This window comes from Elaeis guineensis, chromosome 11 (assembly GCF_000442705.2).
Source record: "Elaeis guineensis isolate ETL-2024a chromosome 11, EG11, whole genome shotgun sequence".
NCBI classification, from domain to species: domain Eukaryota; kingdom Viridiplantae; phylum Streptophyta; class Magnoliopsida; order Arecales; family Arecaceae; genus Elaeis; species Elaeis guineensis.
In genome coordinates, this window is record NC_026003.2 from 108,650,176 (window position 1) to 108,671,687 (window position 21,512).

A 21,512-nucleotide genomic window follows, 5' to 3' on the forward strand; every position below is an offset into this window, starting at 1 on the left:
AGGGAATTGTTGAACAAATAAATGGAGTTTTTTATCTCCAAACTTTGGAGTTTGAGCTATGAGGGCCCACTTTTTTACAGCTTTTATTTTATCAGTATTCAGCAAATCCCAGGAATCATTAAAAATTTGATTACCATAACCACAACCATGAATTCAAGCCTTGTGTTGGCTATTTTGATTCAGCTCCATGACCTCCACGGTCGCCAACCACTATTGGATTGTTTCAACTGCTTGTTCTGTTTGGTTCTTAAAAAGTAAAAACATGCTATGAAATATGAACCATACCATGAGACTTGGGTTCTTTAATACATAGTGGTGGTTGAATTACTTTTATTGTCAGTAATTAAGGATTTTTGTGACCCTGAACATGTTGGATAATTAGGGCAACTTTTTCTTGGGTAATGCAAGTTTGTCTTTGAAACCTTCTCTGGTTGTTCTAGTTATGCAATGTTTAAGTTGGATTGTAGGTAACTGCACATGTGGATAGTTGCGATACCTTAGAGCTACATACTTATCTATGCTTATTTTTGTACTGTTAATTTTGGTGAAGCTGGATGATCATTTGTTACTTCATAGTTCATATAACCTCCTTAATTCTTTTCTACTTCTCGTGTGGAAGGTGCTTTCTGTTACTTATGTTAAAGGTGGTGTGGCATTTGACTTTACACCTTCCTTTGTTGAATTTGGGGGCACTTTAAGGAGTCTTACAACAGAAGGCTTGCACAGGCTACAGAGACGGGTAGAGGAGGTCTGTTATCATGATTTTTTTTTTTTTTAATGACCATGAAGAATCTCTTGGATATAAGTGAATTAGGTTTGGTTTGCTATGACATCAAAGATTTACTTCCATCAAAAAATGTGCCCTGCTGCATTAATGAACAATATGTTACCATTGATGGATGTTGATGTTTTCAGGTAATAGAAATCCAAGCAGCTGTACATAGATGTAAGGCATTTGTCAGCATGAAGTCTGAGGAATACCCATTTTATCCTGCTGTTGTTAATGATAGAAGTTTGCATCATCATGTACAAAGGGTTGGTGGAATTCTGCTTGGCCCAGATAATGTGAAGATGGGAAGAAGATCATGGCAGGTGGAAGATTTTGCATTCTATCAAGAGTTAATTCCAGGTGTCATGTTCGGTGTAGGGATAAGAAATGAGAAAGCCGGTTCAGTCTACCCTGCTCATTCTCCTCATTTCTTTATTGATGAGGATGTTCTTCCAATTGGAGCAGCATTACACACTGCAATTGCAGAATTGTATCTAAATGGGCGCAACAGTGCAGGTGATGATAAAGATTTATCTTCTGCTGGATAAATTTATCTTTTAGAAAAATGTATGTACAATTTGATTGGTTATGGAGGGTGATGCTACAAATATATATGTTCATTGACGAGCAGCATATTGTATAATGATCCAAGACTCCAACTTTTCTTGGAGGTTTCTTAGCTCACTGTATTATATTATCCTTCTTAGCTCAATCCAACCTCGAGACAGGCCTATTGACTGTTCCTTGAATGAGGGTTAAACTGATTCTTATAACATTTTGGAGATTTAGATTGGAAATAGTTTGGCAGATTTCTCTGGTGCAACATGAGTATTAGTTAGTGGCAATGGTAAATAAAAACTGACCCCATGAACTATATATGCGTCTTTCTTATCAGTAGATCTGTCTGCAAGATCGGCTGGTAGAATTTGAAAATGGAAGTAAAGAGAAAAGGAAATACATGACAGTGACAGAGACCAAGAATTGTCATTCTTGAAATTGTGAAGCAAATATGGACCAGAAAGCTTGTTATTACATGTTTTTCTTGATCTGTAGGAATTAGGATTAATGTGAAATTCTGACCCATAGATAGTAATGTTATGTTAGACTGTAATTGACCTGTAATACGTATGGTTAACATAGTATTTATTCTCTTCTGATTGCTTGTGTCTGTATTAATGACTTCATCAGACAGTATGTTCTTAGGGTGATATTATGGGATTAACTTTTTATTTGTTTTGTATTGTACACAAACTTAGCTGTTTTCAAGGAATATTACAAGTTTACAACATAAAATTATTTTGTTCTTCTGCATACCATTTGATGCTATTAAGAGCATATATAAAGATTTTATCTGTGATATTTGTTTGCAAATTCTCTTCGTATTAAATGGCTTTTAACTGTTGGCCGGCCGATGTCTGGAAAATAGTCCTGTAATTGGCAAAATGATATTAATTTCTACACTGGTAGATGGTGACTTTCAACTGAAGAATCAAAGTGTTAAAATTGTTCTCACAAACTTCTCAACACTACAAACTGGCTAGACTAATTGTCGTGTTATGACTATTAGCTATCAAGGTTACCCGTCTCGGTGATAGACCTCATACTGGTAACATCTTGGTACAGTATCAGTAAGTCAGATATGGAGGTCGGTTCGGCATACCAATACTAATTATGCCCCTTATATTGTTTCTGGTTCATTACATGGTGTACAGTATGGTATGCCTGGTATGCTCCGGTGCTAGTCAGTATGGCGTACAATGCTAATATCTTATTCATTATAGTTTATCTGCTGAACTTGAAGATATATTATATATTCTGTTCAACTATGGTTGTACATGAGATTTTGATAATGATTTGTTTGCTAGTTAAAGATGCCAATTGCATAAATATACTGTGCTTTCACACAATTTCTACTCGCATTTTGGATATTTCATGCATGAGTTACGTGTAGGTACTGAGCTCTATCCCTCACATGTATGTCTTATTAGATAAATTAGAACACTTCTTTCAAAAGCTTCATAAAATTAGATCAAGGAGGAAATAGAATTATCTTATTGGATTCATTAGTTCACTTCTTTCTCAAGTTTTGTTAAGTTGGATCAAGAGAAATGATGTCTTGGGTTAGAGTCTCACTAAATGTTCCAAGTATCTGTCATCTACTGCCTTCATCAGACTCCACCTCACTGAAGATTGTAATCCCAATTCTATCACTTGCTGAACAAGAGGTTGCTAGAAGACGACCAGACAATAATTCTAACAATTATGGTCCCAAAAGACTCACGATGCTAAATACTAATGCATTGAGATTCTCACAGTGTCATTGACTGATACTTAAGTACGTGCTATTCCTTGCCTCATGGTGGCCAGTGGTGCATGATCATGGAAACTCCAATGCTACATTTTCCAAAAGTTAAAAGATTTTTGTGATTTCATCTTCGGTTTATGTGAACTTTTGGGTATCTATGTTTAAGTTCAGAGATACTATTCTTTTGTTGCTATTATTAACATTTTGAGGAAGTCTGTCTTCAACCCTTCTTGACTATTGATTTCTGATTTTTCAACAACGTGTAGTCATCTTCATCCTTGTTGGCTCTCCCATGACCCAGTTCATCTCTGTAGCAATTTCTACAGTGCTGTTTTCAGCTCTACTTCCGTTTCCTTTGACCTGCTAAGTCTTCAATTTTTCATCCTTCATCTAAAGGCATTGCTTACGTGTGGGACCATGCCGATGGATCAAATATACTCCCTAATGTTCTCTCTAACCTTGTAGGACAAATGGGGAAAAGGAAAAGAGAGAAAATCCACTGCTCTAATGCTGTGGATTCCTCAGAGATTCTGATCTGATGATGCTTCATTGATTGTCAGCTCAGATTGACCGAGTTAAGATTCATAGACATGCCCATTGGTTACAGCCTACATTGATCTGTAAGAGTTTTAAGAATGGCGTATCATCCTGAATTCAGAGTGATCATCGTGTATTTATTCAAATATTTTCTGAATTTGAATAAATTTTTCGAACATAATGATTATTTACTTTGATGTGACCATCATACCTCATGTCACTTAGAATGAAAAATTTTGATCAGATTCAAATTCTATGTGATGGAAGGGAGTGTGAAAATACATTGATCAGACTCAAATTAAGTTATTTATATATCATGATCCATAGCTACCTTCTGCATGGGTAAAATAACTCCAGTTCTCTTCATCTCTTTCTTTGTATTCCATTAGAAAACATGAAATGCTCTACTTGGGGCTGGCCAAGTGGTGACCAAATACTAAATGTAGTTATAAAAAAATGATAACAAGGAATGGCCTTTCTTAGAGTAACAGATTATCATAACATAAAAAACTTTTTATCTATTTTTCCAGGAAATCAGTGGATAAAAAACCCCACCACTGGCATCATAACTGTAGAAACCAAGACCATGCTTGCTACCATAAAGAATTCATATATTTGATATTATTCCTGTAAATGACACCACTTCTCCTGTACTCAAATGACAAATTACTTTAAAAACATTTGCTTGCCAAAGAAATAAAATTATCTCAAACACTGACAAGTTCCTTATAGGCTGCACCATTGCCTTGTGACATCAGACGTCATCTGCACTAATAAAGCATCTTGATGCCACTAGCAGTGCTACATCCTTATAGACACAAGGATCACCAACCCATGCATCAAAAAGGGTGCTCAATATAGATAACATAGTCTCCAAAATTGTTGCACATACAGGATACCCATTTAATACACATTTCTTTAGATCCTTATTTGCACATTTCCAAACTTGATCCTATTTCTACATTCTCTGTTACAGTCTTACTACATCCTCTTCTATAAAACAAATTTCATTCTTCTTTAGTTCATTTTGATCCAACTCTTATTATTTTTGTATTCCCATACCATTATATTTCCTTCCCTGTTTCTTCGGCAACATCAATTATTTCGTAGATGAAAAGAAAGCTTTTACATATGATTGAACCAAATATTTTGGACAACCCATGCGACCTTTTGTTTTCATTTCATCAGTATGACATTGTAAGACATCATAAAAGTTCCCCAAAAAAAAAATAATTTTATTATAAAGAACAGAAAAGTATATCTTAATTAATCTCAAAGCGGTGCCTGATTGGCATGCCAGCTGGCAGTTAGATCTTTGTTTTAATGATCTGAGAAAATTGAATGGTCATCATGATGATAATGTCATCATGATTCATTATATGTTCAAGTCTTCCATGCATAGGTATAAATCAAGAAAAAATAGCTTATCATCTAAACCATGCTGGATCATTGGAACTTTATCGTTGCAACAAGCTCTTTTTTTGTAGATAATGATTATTAATTTTGTCATATTAATGAATAATATAGTGGCTAAAACATGAGAAGCCAAAATCACACCATAAGTAATAGTGCATTCTTAGATTGGAAAACTAATGTTTACATACAGTAGCATCCAACGATTATGTTGTTATTATAATGATTTCTTCCTATGCTAATCCATGGCCATCTTATTCTATATTACATACAGTTCAACTTACTAATGGGATTTATTTTTCATAGAGTTTTATGAGATGCAACAAGCATTTGGGTTCTCATCACTGAAAATCTGAGGTGGTGGTGGCGGTCGTTCGATAACATAGACCGGCATCCAATGCATCATCATTCTCCTTGCCATCTCTTCTTCACTGATGATGTTGCCATTCCAATAAACCATCCTCTTCATCACCATGTCTGCCCCATTGGGAATGTCCACATTGGTTGGTCCTTCCCCTTCCTTCTTTTGCTCCTCGCCACCTCCCTTCTCTTCCTTGCCACCACCATCCTTGTTCCCCTCAGCACTTTCTTCTTTCTTCTCCTCTGCCTTCTCTTCCTTCTTCTCCTCTGCTTTCTCCTCTTTCTTCTCCTCGGGAGGCTTCTCCTCAGCTTTCTTCTCTGCTTCCTCTTTCTTCTCTTCTTCCTTTGGGGGCTGGGGGACAATTGTCGCCAGCTTCCCTGTTCTGCGGTGAATGTAGTCTGCGAGCTTTTCTCCATTCATGGTTCCGGTCACCATCACCTTCCCAGTGCTCAGTTCAGTCTCGGCAGTTTGCACTCCTATATGGAACCTCACATGAGAGTTTTGGTAAGTTGGTGCATCATAGATGCCATTTGGACACTATGGATTAATTTGTTAGAATGGTTATATATGGGTGGTATCTGATCTTCTTATGCTAGCTAGCGAGCATGGCATGTGAATCTGCAAACCTTGGTGTATCTTTTGATACAAGACCTTGTCATGGCTACAAGGGATCTTGAAAGGAATGCATTACTTTGTAGCGTGAGAATTGATAAAGCCAGCAGAGACAGAGAGAGAAAGCAAAGGCTGAAAGATACCTCTCATCTTTAATATCTTTCGCCTCAGCTGCTGTGCGCAGGCTTCACAGTGCATGTTCACATGTATCTCAACTGTGGTTACCCCACTCACCTGTTTCCAAAAGAACAAAAGACAAACAATTTGATCAGATGTAGCAGGTACACATATGCAATCCCTGCAATCAGTACCTAAAAAATAAAAATATATCAGTGCATTCATAAACATAAATGCATTATATGTAATACAATGCACTAATCATTTAGTGTCTGTTTAGATGTTGATCAATAACATCTTCTCAATGGTTCTTAAGTTTTAAATTTGCTACAGAAATGGGGAATTACTTCAAAGAGATTGAGGGCCCTACTTATTCCTTATTTTTCAGGGATAATCCCTGAAAAGTAGGAATTACTAGTCTTTCTGGCTGCTTTGATCTCTTCCAATTACCCAGCTTCCCTTAGTTTACATAATCTAAAAGCTGCTTGGAAAATTTTATCAATACGAGAAGATATTTCAGCAATCAAAGACAACCTAATTAGAATTTATATATAGTGCTGTATGTATGTATGTATGTATGTATGTATGCGATTGCTACATAAGCTGTTAACCAAGTCATTATGATTTGCATGTATCAATCCCTAAATGCCATGTTAACCTGGTGAAATGAGTGATGATTTGCTTGATGATTGGTAGCAGTTCTATATTTATATAGCGAATATATAGGGCTCAAGCAGATGAACGACCACACATAGGAATCACATGTTCTGCCATGCACTATGAACTAGTCCTAAAGCACCATTTTGCTAGGGTCCCTTGCTGATTATCTTTTTGCAGCAGAGAAGGCTGCGATGGATTGCGAGGAAATATGGCTGTCTCAAGTAATCATTTCCCATTTCTACGTCTTGTGCATTCCCAGCCATTGGATGTAAGGGGTGTCTTATATCCAAGTGTGTCCTGATCATTCTCTGAATGATGATAGACAGTGGTGCAACTTTGACATAAATGAATACATGTACACATAGAGTTTGAGTTATGTGCATGCATGGGTATTAGTGTATATAGGTAAGAAAAGGGATTAAACCTGTGATGGAACCACTTGCTCCTGTTTGGACTCCCCTTCGGCTGGTGGCAGTGGGGAGAGGACTCTTGCTCTCTTGAGGGTCTTCTTTTGAATTCTGGAGCACAAAGCTTGAGGGTCCACTATCCCTTTAATTGTGAGCTGGTTCTGCACCATGTCTATCTCAACCCCTTCAACCCCTGATGTGGATTACCCCTTAGAAAAGGTTAGCATACAATGCTGAGAGAGAGAGAGAAAGAGAGAGAGAGAGACCTCTGCACTTGAGGACGCACTTCTCAATCTTCTTGGCGCATCCAAAACAATGCAAGTCCACAAACAAGATAATGGGAGGGGGAGGGGAGGGCTTTGCTTCCTCTTTCTTCTCTTCCTTCTCCTCCTCCTCTTCCTCTTGCTTCTCCTCCTTTTTCTCTTCTTTCTTCTCTTCTAACTTGGCCTCCACCTTAGCTTCTTCCTGCCATGGAAATTAAGGAAAAAAACACACACCCCATAATAAATCTAGCTTAAAAAAAACTACAGTCCAAGAAGGACATTATACTTATAAGCATGTGAGCAATTGGATACCTGCTTAGCTTCACCCATTGAGAAACCAACAACCTTGACAAAACTCTCAATAAGAAGAAAATCAGTAGACTTTCTTACAAAGATCCGGTTCAGAAGGAGAAAAATAAAGTATAGAAAGTGATGGAAATTCTTGTAGGAATAAATTTATAACAGCAACAAATTATTCCTAGGCATATGCAGGACCACCCAACCAAGTTAGCTAGGTTAAAGAACCTTGGTATTGTTTAATTTTAACACTTTCTTTTTCTCTCGCAACAAGGTGATCAATGGAGAAGGGGAGGGCATCAAGTGGGGAGGGTAGGGAGATTTATAGAGGGGATGGGAGGGTGGCAAAAAGCAAAAGGAATTATTTGAAAAAATTAAAAACTTTAATTAAAAAGAGGGGAATGTAGTATCTTTTGATATCCTTTTCTTTCGGTTTGGAAGGATATATATGGAATCAGAAGAACGTGATGAAGATTTCAGTGAGGACAGGAGGATACATGCGTTAAAAGAAAGAGGAGATCACATGGGTGGTTGGGTGCGACTTTGGAAACTCTGGTCCTTTATCTTAGGGTCCATTCTTTGGGTTAGGTGATAATAAAGTTGGGAGCTACCATTTGGGATACATTAGTTGATGGAAGCTTTGTTACCTTATGATAGGACATACAATCCTATTCATGCATGAGGTGTTGGACATTTATCGGATCCAAACATGAAATTATATGATCTTAAAGGATATGGTAGCATAAGATAGATTGCATTAGTTGATGGATGTGTTCGCAAAGATTTGCATTAGATCTCAAAGATCCCGTATTAGATTTATATTACTTTGATATGGTGCTAATGCTAACCCTTATATTACAATTCACCTAATTAATGTTAACCGTGACCAACAAGCCTCGTACCATTTGTGTAAACTAGGTTTTTTAGGTCGTCGTAACGCTCATTCAAAATATGAGAGTAATCAAGGACGATCGGTTGGAAGTGAAAAAAAAAAATCTAAAGTAGAATAAATTGCTTTCGTAACTTTTGGGCCTTACATTACCATTGTTTTAGGCATCTTTTCCGGTGAAATTGTCTTCATTTGTTCTACTGAACACATTGTCCATCTAACATTGTTACTTATGGAAGGAGATATAAGAAATTGATACGTATATAGGATCCAACACATAAGACAAAAGTTTGTCATTATTGCAAGGAAAACTGATGTAAAAAACAGGAAAAATTATGGAGAAACCAGATCTTAGTTATGATAAAAGCTCCAAGGAAAATGCATTTCCAATGATTATGATTCTGTCATCATGGAGGAGAATGGGTCATGCTGTGTATAGCTTGACATATTATACCTCTGATGATCTCCAGGCACCTGTTTCCTGAAAAATATTCTAATGGTCAGTCAATTGAGTTGTTGGCTTGCCTCATTGAGAGGCATAGAATCCGTATCCATGTCAGAATAGTCAAAGGTTCGTGAATGTAATGTGAGAGAGCAAATAAAACTTTCTTTCTCTTTTTATATTGTAGAATTGGTAGTTATTTCCAACAACAACTACCATTTTTAGGGTGGGAACTCTCTCGTTTCTTTCTTACCATTTTTCTCCAACTAACAAAAAATCATCTCAATTAAGAGGATCATTTATGCTTGCTGAGTATGAAGTTAATATTTTTCATGTGATCATTCCTTTGGCCAAATATGCAGAATTCTCTTGATGCTCAGCAGCTCAATTGATCAAGGATGTACAATCTTCGTGATGAGTATTGTAGTATCGCAGGATAGTGAAATCCAACTGTATATACTAAGAGAGATGATTAACAAAACCTTCTTCAATCCATTTTTTTATATTGCAGAATGGTAATTATTTCCAGCAATAACCATCAAATTTTTAGATAATTTCTTGTCTTTGTAACTCTCTCCTTGGTGGTTGTTGGTAATTGCGTATATAAATAACTCTGTATTATCCTCGTAACTTATTATCTTAGTTAATTCTAGCAATCAAAGATCAATTATGATCTTTCAAAATGTCAAGATATAAGTGATTAATTAACTATCGATGAATATAATATTATCAATTACTTTATCATAATTGATTGATTTTTTTTTTTTTTTGAATGTAAACAGTCTGAATTGAAAAATCTGCCCAATAGCGCTCAAGTCTTGAGCAGCATGCCACGACTCTTGCATACGAGCCTTGTTTTTAAGTATGGATTGCTTTGGTTAATGTGTCTTAGTGTTGGGGTCCGTCATGTTGCGCTTTGTTTGCTGACTGACTAACAATTATGTACCAATGACGGATACGTCGTAGGTGGGCCTGCAGAGTATATTGCCATTTGGACCAATAAGAATGCAAAGGTGGGGCCTGCAAGGGGATATATTGGGTGGGGTCCGGTGCACTATAGATTGTTCAGTTTCATGTGATTATGATACGGCTAGTCCGCTAGAATTGGAAGTTCAAATTAATGAGATTGCTTTGATAGGAAGAATTGGAATATAGAAGAAGTGTCATCATGCACCAAATCCACTGCAACTTACTATGACTGTTTGTATAAACTAATATTAACCTTAAAAGTAGCTTAATTCTCGTACCTTACCTATTAGCTTGAGGACAAGAAACCATCAGTTATACCTCTTTCTCCCAAAAGATTCTTGATGTGCGTCCAACCCTGGCCAATTTCATTTTTTATTTTGAGAAAAACGAAAGAGTTGCGGTGAGGACTCATGGTATGGTGAACAAAAGATGGAATCCATCAGAGAAGCATAATTGCCAGCAGGACTTTGATATGTCAGTTGGCACCAATCTCCTCAGTGCTCGTCCTGGAATGATGTTTGGATTTGATTCCTAAAAGTAACACTTCTATCTTTGTTCTTTAAAAGAAAATAAATAAATAACAAAGGAGCATTGCTACAAGATCCATTTGAAGAAAGTTTACCTAGACAATAGGATAAAAGAATTAAAGGGAAAATTAAAGGCTTAAATCAGATGGTAATCTAGTTGCTGAAAAATGAATTTCTTATTTCTTTAAATGAAAGAGAGGCTTGTGATAGTGAAGTATGTGATGTAATTTGTGGTTCTATCACTTTGATGAAGTCAATCATATCATTTTTTTTCACATTCAGTAATCGAGCCTTCTCTCTCTCTCTCTCTCTGCATATATATATATATATATATATATATGTAGAGATACAAAGCCTTCTCAATATATTCACGTGGAAACTCTTTCATTGTTTACATCTGACCTGTGTTCAGCCATTGCAAAGTAGAAAGAAATTCACACATAATGGTACTATGTTATGCAAGTAGTGCTTACTATATTTTTCAAGTAGTGGAAATCATTTGTTAGTGAAAATAAAGCTTAGAGAGTGAATAAATTGAATGTTGAGGCCTATACCATAAACTCTGAAGATGTAAGATGGGCTACGTATGAAGTGAAAGAATTAAAAGTACCTAAACCCCATGTTGTATAAATTACATCTTGCATGCAATAGAAGTTTGAGAGATCAGATCATTTATCTACGCAAAGTGAAATAGCCAAGCCCTTCTTGTGCAAATCACCTAAATATAGAGTCCATTGCGAGCCTTTCGGGTTCAATAATTTATTGACAAAGGATCGTGGTAGGCTTTATTATTATTATTATTATTATTGGAAAGAAATCTACTTCACTAGGAACACATATAGGTCTAGGTTCATTAAAATCATAATCATGTTTGTTGGAATTGGATCATGATTAGGCACCTATGATGAGCTGACCCGATTTAATCTGACTGGATTTTAAAAGAGGAATAGGAAGGAACTAATTTGGATGATTGGAAAACCATGTAAAACTATTCAACATACTCAAAAAGGAAAAATTTCTCTCCTCAAATCTCTCTAGCAGAAACAGAGAAATAGCAAAGAATGTTCGTTGCCCCCGAAAGACGTGGCTCTTGTACCGTGATTATAAAAACCTTTTGTTCATGTACTTGTGTTTATTCTCTGTGAGATGAGAACCAGATCACGATTCAACCCAAGATTTCCTTCATATGTTCGTGAGATATGCACTTTTTTCTTGTTTTTGTCATTTTTCAACATACATAACAATTATTATAGCATCCTTGTGCCACCATATTTTATAATAAAATAATAAGGAAGTGTTTAGCTCACAATCAAAATTAAAATTAATTAAAATTAAAATCAAAATTGCCGGACCTTTCAAAATATTTGTTTCATGATCAAAATTAAAATTAAAATCGAAATACAAACCTGAATTTTTAAGAGAGAATGAAAATTAAGTTTTATATAATTTTTTATTTTATTTTTGAAATCAAAATCAAAATTGAAATGAGTAGTTAGAACAAAAATCATCCATTTCTATTTCAATTTTAGGTTCCAACTATCTTTAACCAAATATCTCCTAACTTTACTTTTATTAAGATTCTAATGTAAACATACGAAGCCTTGAAAACAGTTGCATGTGATATGAGTGAACGCATTCGCAGGGACATTTGCTGCGCACGCTCCAAATCTCTTTTAAAATTATAAAATCCTTTAAAATCCTGTCGGACCAACAGCTGTTTCAGCTCGCACCGAAAGGCGAGTAGTCGTTACATGGGATCTAGCCTGCGATTGTCTTTTTTTGCCTACTTGGCACATCAACTAACTCAAGACATTGGATTGAAAGGACCAGCACCAACAGTGGCCACGTGGAGGTGAGTCAGCCAAGGTACCAAATGAAGGCAATCAACCACTCTGAGGTTGGATTCAACAACCATCATAATTGGAATGGCCAAAAAGGCCAAGATTTCTTTTCCTAACATCCACACCACCCACTCATCTCTGATTTGGACTCTTGGAAACCCCACCCACCAGAGACAAGCATAATTATTGAGTTATTGGAGGAGTTTTGATCCAGGTGTCAGCAGGATTAGCCACAAGAAAACATGAGGAAGTCATGGGGGGTTGGAATCATCCAGAAGGCTTGGGGCCCTTAATTTGGGGAAAAAAAGAGGTGGAGAGTGGAAAGGTGAATGCCTTGTTCAACTGCCCATGAGGACCTTCAGCAACTTTCAAAGCAGGGGCAAAGAGGAGGATAATGTTTATCTGAATTATGATTGCATTTGATGGGATGGAGGACTAACTTCTGGGTTTTGAGAAGGCACAAGAGTTTGACAAGGAATGGGAGGAAAGGATGGGGGGGCAGAACCTTTTGCATGGCTTTTTTTGTGCGTGGGAGAATGGGTAACATGCTTTAGAGGGTTTGGGCTAGTGCTAAAGCTGGTCAAGGGATTCCATCGACTTTGGTGAAGAAAGGTGGACCAAGTGTGCTGGAGGATGGTATTTGATGGGATGATCTTTTTTGTGACATGGGACTAGATGCATGTCCATTGCACCATGGATGTCAGTAATTTTAGGTCCCTGAAATAAGGGACCTTTGGGAAAATCCCATGGTATAAGACTGGGGGCCTTCTTGATCTCCTGTCCATGGGTCACATGCAGACGCTGCATGTGTGTGAATATTTAGGCAGACATGGCAGGCATTTAGGCCATGTTGGTAGGGCACAACAAAGATATGAGACACTTTTACCAAAAAAAACCAAAGATATTAGACCAGAGAATTCGCCCAAACCTAACAAGAATTGAAAGGCCTTGTGACATCCCCTGCCGATCCACAAATTCACCAGGGTTTTCTAGCCCACAACCTCCTTCAATCCAACAGGGTTTCCAACCACCTCAAACACCCATGATGTGATCATATCTGTTGCGGCCAATTCCCCCATCACTCAATCATCAGTGTCGCGCACCTACAAAAAAAATTCTCACAGACCGGAGATGCCTCCGGTGGGGATCCTCCGACGGTCAAGTCAAAGAGGAGACTCGGCAACAGTAGAAAATCAGGGGCTCAACGGGAGAGAGAGAAAGAGAGAGAGCTCAAGAGCTTAGAGACGCTTATGAAAGCTTGCTCGGAACTTCTCCCTTACCAATACTATTGCCTTGATCCGTTTTATAGTAGAACGCGATATGGTCTTGCCATTAATGGTGCAGACAACTGGAGAGTTGTCAAATCATTGGAGGCTATCAAATCGCCGTGGGCTGTCAAGTCACTGGGATCAATCTATGTCCTTGACAGGACAATGCCCCAGGATGGCCGTGCCGCATGTCCTTGACAGGACAACTGTCCATAGCGGTCGTACGGTGTTTGGGTGGACTGGCCGACTATATGTCGGTCTTCGACTGTCGGAACGTCGGGTGATGACCCAGAGACACTGTCGGCTGGTCTGATGCCTTGCGGTAATCGAACGTCGGCTGCCACCCCCGACAGTGAGTCGGTGATTTGGGCTTGGCCGCTTGGCCAGTCTTGAACAGTATGGGTCTGTTCGACCGACATACCTTCGGTCGGATATTGTCGGCAGCCATTGTCGGCAGTCACTGTCGGAGTCGTCGGTCGGTCCGGTCGGTAGAGTCGGACGTCGGTCGGACAGGTCCGAGGGTAAGTCGGCGTACAGGGGTCGGTCGGTATATCCCAACAGTTGCCCCCCACTCCTGAGTCAGATGTCGTATTGGCCAGCGTTTCCACGTGGGTGACAGTTTCGGGCAAAAGGACTGGTTATCCATTACGTCATGCTCCGACTCTGGCGACTGTACCAACAAACGATTCAGTGTCAGACATCCCATTGAAAACGTGAACTGCCATCTTCTTGGGAATATGAACCGCCGTCTCCTTGGGAACATGAACCGCCGTCGGTTAAGGAATCCCGAGATGCAGCTTTTCTGCCATGTGTCAGGGGGCTATTGGGTCGGAACTGTTCATGCGGATGGAGGCGACGTGGCTCGATCTGGGGGCAGGTGCGTCGAACCGTCAGAGCGAGGAAGGGCCCGGGCGCTGCCACGTGTCGGCATTCGGGAAGCCCTCGTTTGACGTGCTTTCATCTCGACCGTTGAAGGGCCTTATATATATGCGGCCACTTACATCCAAAACTTCACTTTTTACTGCAAATCCATTCCTGGCACTGAGGCCTTGTCGAATTGTCCTCCAGTTCCAGATAGTTGTCTCCGTGCTCTCCCTTTGAAAACTCTTCTCGAAGTTTTGCCCGCTCTTGTCTTCTTGTGCCCTTTCTCCTCTGCCATTTTCCTTTTATTCTCCTTCTGGGGCTAGCATTATGGCTAGAACCTCTCCTTGAGGAAGTCAGTCGGGGAACCCGACTGACGATTCCCGGTCGACCCCGAAGGTGGAGGTTTCTTCACTTTCGGAGGCAAACGTCGAACGGCTCAGGGAGCAGTACAGTATCCCGAAGCAGTTCGAGCTCTTCGCCCCTGGGGCTGAGGGTCGGGTTAACAACTCGCCTCCTGACCAGGTGGCCTTTTATGTCGAGGACCTTTAGGTAGGTCTTCATTTTTCGATTTCGGAGTTCGTCCGGAATGTCTTGGATTACTACGGGCTTTGTCCGGCGTAACTGGCGCCGAACTCAGTCCGGTTGATAATCAGTTTTGCTATGTTGTGTCAGCTTTTGCCGACCTTTCCTCGTATTTCTATCTTCTGAACGTTCTTCGTCCTCCGACCCCACTCGAAAGCCTGAGGGTGGTGGTTCTTCAATCTCCGGAAGGGTCTTTCGTTCATCACCGATCTTCCATCGTCGATCCACGGGTGGAAGAACTAATTTTTCTTGGCTTCCTCTTCGCTACCTTGGGGGTTCCCTTCCCGCTGGGGCGACCCTCGGACTCAGCCGAATGAAAACAGTCGGATGGAGGCTGGAGATCGAGAGGACTTTCACCGACTGAAGGATGTGTCGGTGCCGAAGCAGAGGGAGCTCGTCACTGAGCAAGCTCTGTACAACGCTGGCTTGAGTTCAGTTCTCTGTTTAGGTACAGTTTGGTCTGTCGGTCGTTCTTTTATCTTTTTTATCCGTCTTTGGACTTGTGCTGATCCTTTGTTGAAATTGCAGGCATGCCGTCGAGAGTGAGGCTGACAGATGCCGACATTCGGCAACATGCAGCGAGGAAGAGACTAACGCCTGGGGTCGGACCTTCACGGCCTCCCAAGAGGCCTCAGATATCATCGCCGACCGACATTGCGACGGTGGCAGCGCAGCCCGACACCGAACGTGCGTCAGGCTACGAGTTGGTCATCGCCCTGTCGGCGTCGGCGGTGCCACCTGAAGTGCCGTCCGAGGAAGGGGTGGCTGAGGGGGCAGCCGAAGGAGTGCCGGCTCCCCTGCCTACGGAAGAGGTTCGGGCCGAAGCTCGTGACCCCGAACGACCTGCGGCGGCCCCCATCGCGGCCTCGAGAGGGACCCAATCGAGCTCGAGCTTCTCGTCTCTCTCCGATTTTCGAGTCTGGGCGACCGAACGAGGGAAGGCCCCGATGGCGCCGGCCGATGATACAAGATCGGCGGGCCGCACCGCATCATCCGACGTTCAACTTCCCGAAGGAGCGTCGGCCCTGGCCAACCATAATTTGGCTAGGAGGTTGTGCCACGCAACCATTCTCCCGGCCAACCGGGAGATCATGAAGAGTCGGCGGGTGACCGACATGTTTTCTTCCTTTTACTCGACTATGATCCAGGTGAACTCCTCTTCTTCTTCTTTCCTCTTCATTATTGTTTTCTATCATTTCATTTTGCTGATGACCGGCCTTCTTCTTGCAGCTGATCTACAATATGTCCGAGCTGGAGGTCGGGTACCGAAGGATCGACGACGTCCGGACGGCCTGAAAGAATAGGACCGAGACCGCTGAAGCTGAGAAGGTGACGTTGGTCGACCAGCTGAAGCTATCGGTCGATCGCGAAGCTAGGCTTGAGGAGGAGATCTCCAGACTCACCAACGGCCTAGCCACCTCGGAGGCCGAACTTCAGTCGGCTCGCGAGCAGGTCCGGCGCAAGACCCGCTTCGTTCACCGACTGCGGTGCGAGCGGAATGGCTGCGTCAGGGAGCTCGAGGCAGAGCGCGAACAGCTTCGCGTTAGCCTGGAGAACCTGGCTAAGGTCGAGGAGAACTTGTCCTCCACCCAAGTCGACACCGACATAGCGAAGGCAGAGGCGGAGTCGGCCAAGGAGGCACTGAGCCGGGTGGTGGAGGACTTCCATGGCTCGGATGAGTACCGAGAGGAGCTCCTCGAGAGCGGCTTCGCCTCCTATCAGGTTGGGTACGAGGATGCTCGGGACATGATTCAGAGTCTACGCCCGGAGCTCGACCTGAGCAGTATCATCCCTCCAGGGTCGGAGGACCAAGCTGCAGAGGAGGAGGCTGACCCACTGCCGACGGGATGAGTTATCGAAGGTGAGGTGGCTCCAACCCCCGATCCCTCCCCGACCCGAGCGGGTACGTCGGTTGCTCCCGAACTCTATCCGGTGCAAGAAGTCGACTCCGACGAATAGTCAGATTATCTACTCCGTTACCTTTATATATTTTTTTTTGTTTCTGTTTTATCTTTGATATTTGTAATCAGGCTTCGTCCCAATTTTGTAACCGGGCTTCGGTCCAATTTTGTAAGTCGTTTCAACTTAACAAAATCAAAGATTTTTTAAACTTCCTCCCGCGTGCGGTCCAAAGTGTTTGATTTGCCGAGCCATCCCTGAGTGTATAGGTCGTAGCTCCGACACATCTCATTAGGACGTTCAGTAGGGTCTAGCGCGGTCGATCAAAGTAGTTAGTAGCATGTGTCGTGCCAAGGACAGCACAAGCCTCGATCGTAGGCCTGCATCCCGATCGTCATACAGATAGCGTAGGATCCGATGGTTGAGTGCCACACCGATTGTAGGTCGAGTGTCCGCCGTCCGGACCTTGGTCGGGCGTGTATGTCAGGTCTAATGTCGGCCAATCACCGAACGTAGCCCGTCGGCATGATTATTTCGTAGAGTCTGATAGTCGAGTGGTGTCCGACGTATTCGGATAGGATAACGATGATAAGTCGAATATCCATTGTCCGGCTCTTGGTCGGACGTGCACGTCGGGACATATGATAAATGGTAGCAAGCCGAATATCCTTCGATCGGTCGTGACCAAATCGGTTCGTTGTAAGTCGAATATCCATTGCCCAGACCTTGGTCGGGCGGGTACGTCATGGCGTATGATAAACGGTGGCGAGCCGAATATCCTTCGATCGGTCGTAACCAAGTCGGCATGTTGTAAGTCGAATATCCGTCGCCCGGATCTTGATCGGGTGGGTACGTCATGGCGTATAATAAACGGTGGCAAATCGAATATCCTTCGATCGGTCGTAACCAAGTCAGCATGTCGCCAGCGCGACTGCGGTCGTCCTGGCGTTTTGCCTTTTTTAATCGAAGCTAAGTGGGCAAGTTAGCCAGCCGCGTTAGTCGAAGCCCTTTGCCTTCAGAGACGAAGGTCGTTGGTTCAACGATCGAGCCGTAGACTCGACGTAGATTCGGCGATCGAGTCGTAGATTCGGCGTAGAGTCGTAGATTCGACGTGGATTCGTAGATTCGATGATCGAGTCATAGATTCGACGTAGAGTCGTAGATTCAGCATGGATTTGTAGATTCGGCGATCGAGTCATAGATTCCCAACGAGACGTTGGGACTAAGTTGGGACGTCGAGGCTCGTACTTCTGGCAAGGGCCGACCTTCGACGGAGAGTCAAACTTTGTAGACTCTGGAGTTTTGAAATTGTATTGTATTCCGAGCAAGAAGGGCATACAGAATTCATTGATAATATAATTTCAGGTTGTCAGCATTCCAAGTCCGGAGAATGGCCGTCCCTTCTAGGGTTTCAAGTCGGTAGGCACCCGGCCTGCAGGTGTCTGCAATCTTGTAGGGTCCTTCCCAGTTTGGAGACAGTTTTCCTTGATCCTGAGGCTTCGAGACTTCCGCCTTCCTCAAAACCAGGTCTCCGGGTCTGAAAGATTTTGGCCTAACTTTAGCATTGTAGTATCGGGCCACTCTTTGTCGGTAGGAAGCCATGCAGAGTTGAGCCTCACGTCGGAGCTCGGGTAGGAGGTCCAAGTCAGCTCTCCAACACTTAGAGTTGTCCGATTTACAGTATTGCTCAACTCTAGTCGATGGTAGCCCGATCTTTAGTGGGACAATTGCCTCCGTTCCATAGGCCAAATTGAAAGGAGATTCTCCAGTCGGGACACGGGGTGTCGTTCGGTATGTCCACAGGATCGAGTGCAACTCTTCGACCCAGAGGCCTCTGGCTTCATTCAATCGAGTTTTCAACCCATGCAGAATGGTCTGGTTGGTTACTTCGATTTTTTTGTTGGACTGTGGATGGCCGACCGAGGTCAGCTTGTGCGTGATATGAAATCTCGCACAAAACTCTCTGAAATCATTGTTGTCAAACTGTCGCCCATTGTCAGTGATGATGGTGTGCGGTAGTCCGAACCTAAAGATGATGGATTTCTGGACAAAGTCTTACATCTTGCACTCAGTGATTTGCGCCAGGGGTTCGGCCTCCATCCACTTGGTGAAGTAGTCAATTGTGACGACTATAAACTTTCTTTGGCCAGACGCCGGAGGGAAGGGGCCGAGTATGTCGATCCCCCATTGGGCGAAGGGCCATGGGGCGATTATGACAGTCAGTTGGTTGACAGGCCGGTGTTGTAAGTTAGCATACTTCTGACATGGCTCGCACCTTCGAACCAAGTCAGCCGCATCTTTCTTCATGGTGGGCCAGTAGTAATCTTGCCGTAGGACTTTGTAGGCCAAGGATTTGCCCCCAGGTGACTCCCGCAGATCCCTTCATGTACCTCTCTAAGTGCGTAGTCCGCATCCGTCGGTCCCAGGCATCGTAGCAAGGGAAGGGAGAACGATCTTTTGTAGAGTCGTCCGTCCATTATTACATATTGGGAGGCCGTCCATCGGAGTCGCTTGGCTTCCGTGAGGTTTTCGGGGCTGGTTCCGTCAGTCAGATACTGAACGATCGGGTCCATCCAGCTTGGCTCGATCGTCAGTTGTAGTACCTCCTCAGCCCTATCGATGCTCGGTTGCTCGAGACTCTCCACAAGTGTCTGGCCCAAAGTGCCATGGGCAGATGTCGCAAGCCTGGAAAATGTGTCAGCCCGAGCATTCTCCGACTTGAGAATGTGGGAGATCTCGAAATACTTAAGGTGTGCCACGAGATCTCTCACCTTCTGGAGATATTTCGCCATGGTCGGGTCCCGCGCTTCGAATTCGCCTTTGACTTGCCCCACAATCAGCTGGGAGTCAGAGAAAACTCTGAGGCTATCAATCCCGAGCTCCTCCACCACTCTCAAGCTAGCGAGAAGCACTTCATACTCGGCTTGATTATTGAAAGCTTTGAAGCTGAATCGAAGGGCGTACTCGGTAACCACTCCCTCCGAGTTGGTGAGCAGGAACCCGACCCCGCTCCCTTGGGCATTGGAAGCTCCATCTATATGTAACACCCAGGTTGACCCGGGGTCAAATTCAGAAGTCGCAGCTTTTTTGGAGCTCCCATCTTCTGACATTTGGTCGGCTGTCGAGCATTCCACAATAAAGTCGGCCAGGACTTGGACTTTCAAAGCAGGTCACGGTCGGTACTGGATGTCAAACTCGCTCAGCCTCACCGCCCATTTTGCCAGTCATCCTGATGTGTCGGGGCGACAGAGGATCGCCCTCAGGGGCTGGTCGGTGAGGACCACGATGGCATGTGCTTGAAAATACGGATGGAGTCATTGCGCAGATATGAGCAAGGCAAATATCATCTTCTCCACCCTTGAGTACCGAGTTTCGACCCCATGGAGCACTTTGCTGGTGTAGTATATGGGCTGGTGGGTTCGGCTCTCATTCTCTCGGATGAGTACCGAACTAACAGCCTCTAGGGCGGTGGCCAAATAAAGGTACAATATTTCTCCGACCTCTGACTTTACAAGCAGGGACGGAGAAGCCAGGTACGTCTTCAAATCTTCAAAGGCTTGCCGGCACTCATTCGGCCAAGAGAAGTCCTTCGTCTGCCTCAGGGTTTTGAAGAACGGGAGGCATCTCTCAGCCGACCGAGAGATGAATCGGTTGAGCACGATGATCTTTCCATTGAGCTGCCGCATCTCTTTTTTGATGTTCGGATGCCGCATGTCGATGATCGCCTTTATCTTCTCGAGCTTGGCCTCAATTCCATACTGAAAAATGAGGAACCCGAGAAACTTCCCCGAAGCTACCCCGAAGGCGCACTTAGTCGGATTTAGCTTCATCCGATGTCGCCGAAGAGTGTGAAAGGTTTCTTCCAAGTCTTGGACGTGATTCGAAGCTTGTGCACTTTTTACCAGCATGTCATCCACATACACCTCCATGTTGCGCCCGATTTGATCTTTGAAGACCTTATTGACGAGGCGTTGGTAGGTGGCTCTGGCATTCTTCAGACCAAAGGGCATCACTTTGTAGCAGTAAAGGCCCTTGGTGGTCACGAAGGCCATATGCTCTTCATCCTCGGGCACCATCCGGATCTGGTTATATCCGACGAAGGCATCCATGAAGCTGAGCAATCGATGGTCGGACGTCGCATCTACCAGTTGGTCGATCTTCGGTAGGGGGAAGCTATCTTTCGGGCAGGCCTGATTCAAGTCGGTGTAGTCAATACAGATCCTCCACTTTTCGTTGACTTTCTTCACCATGACGATATTTGCGAGCCAGTCGGGATATGTGGTTTCTCTGATGAAGCCCGCCTCGAGTAGCTTGTCTACTTCCTCGTCGATGGCCTTCTATCTTTCGGGGGTGAAAGTCCGTTTCTTCTGTCTCACCAGCTTCGCACCAGGGACGATGTTGAGTCAGTGAGTCATTGTTTCCGGAGGTATGCCGGATATATCTGCTGCCGACCAAGCGAATATGTCGGCGTTAGCTTTCAACAGCTCTAT

General features: G+C 43.0%; 2 protein-coding genes across 3 annotated transcripts in view; one reads left to right on the forward strand and one right to left on the reverse strand.

Annotated features, from left to right (window-relative positions):
* Positions 1-1,518, forward strand: part of LOC140852598 (IAA-amino acid hydrolase ILR1-like 5) — a 137,173-nt gene extending 135,655 nt beyond the window's left edge. For both annotated transcript variants that reach the window (XM_073246017.1, XM_073246016.1), the window contains exons 4-5: positions 620-748; positions 916-1,518. In XM_073246017.1, the coding sequence (XP_073102118.1) occupies positions 620-748; positions 916-1,317 (531 nt within the window). In that variant the 3' untranslated portion in view covers positions 1,318-1,518. The remainder of the gene's footprint in view (positions 1-619; positions 749-915) is intronic.
* A 3,644-nt stretch (positions 1,519-5,162) lies between these two features.
* Positions 5,163-7,977, reverse strand: LOC105054251 (uncharacterized). Its single transcript, XM_010935732.4, has 5 exons — positions 7,757-7,977; positions 7,448-7,646; positions 7,199-7,374; positions 6,141-6,231; positions 5,163-5,861 (listed from the first exon to the last, which is right to left on the reverse strand). The coding sequence occupies exons 1-5, from the start codon at positions 7,772-7,774 to the stop codon at positions 5,335-5,337; spliced, it is 1,011 nt and encodes a 336-aa protein (XP_010934034.2). The 5' UTR covers positions 7,775-7,977; the 3' UTR covers positions 5,163-5,334.
* Positions 7,978-21,512: the final 13,535 nt, after the last annotated feature.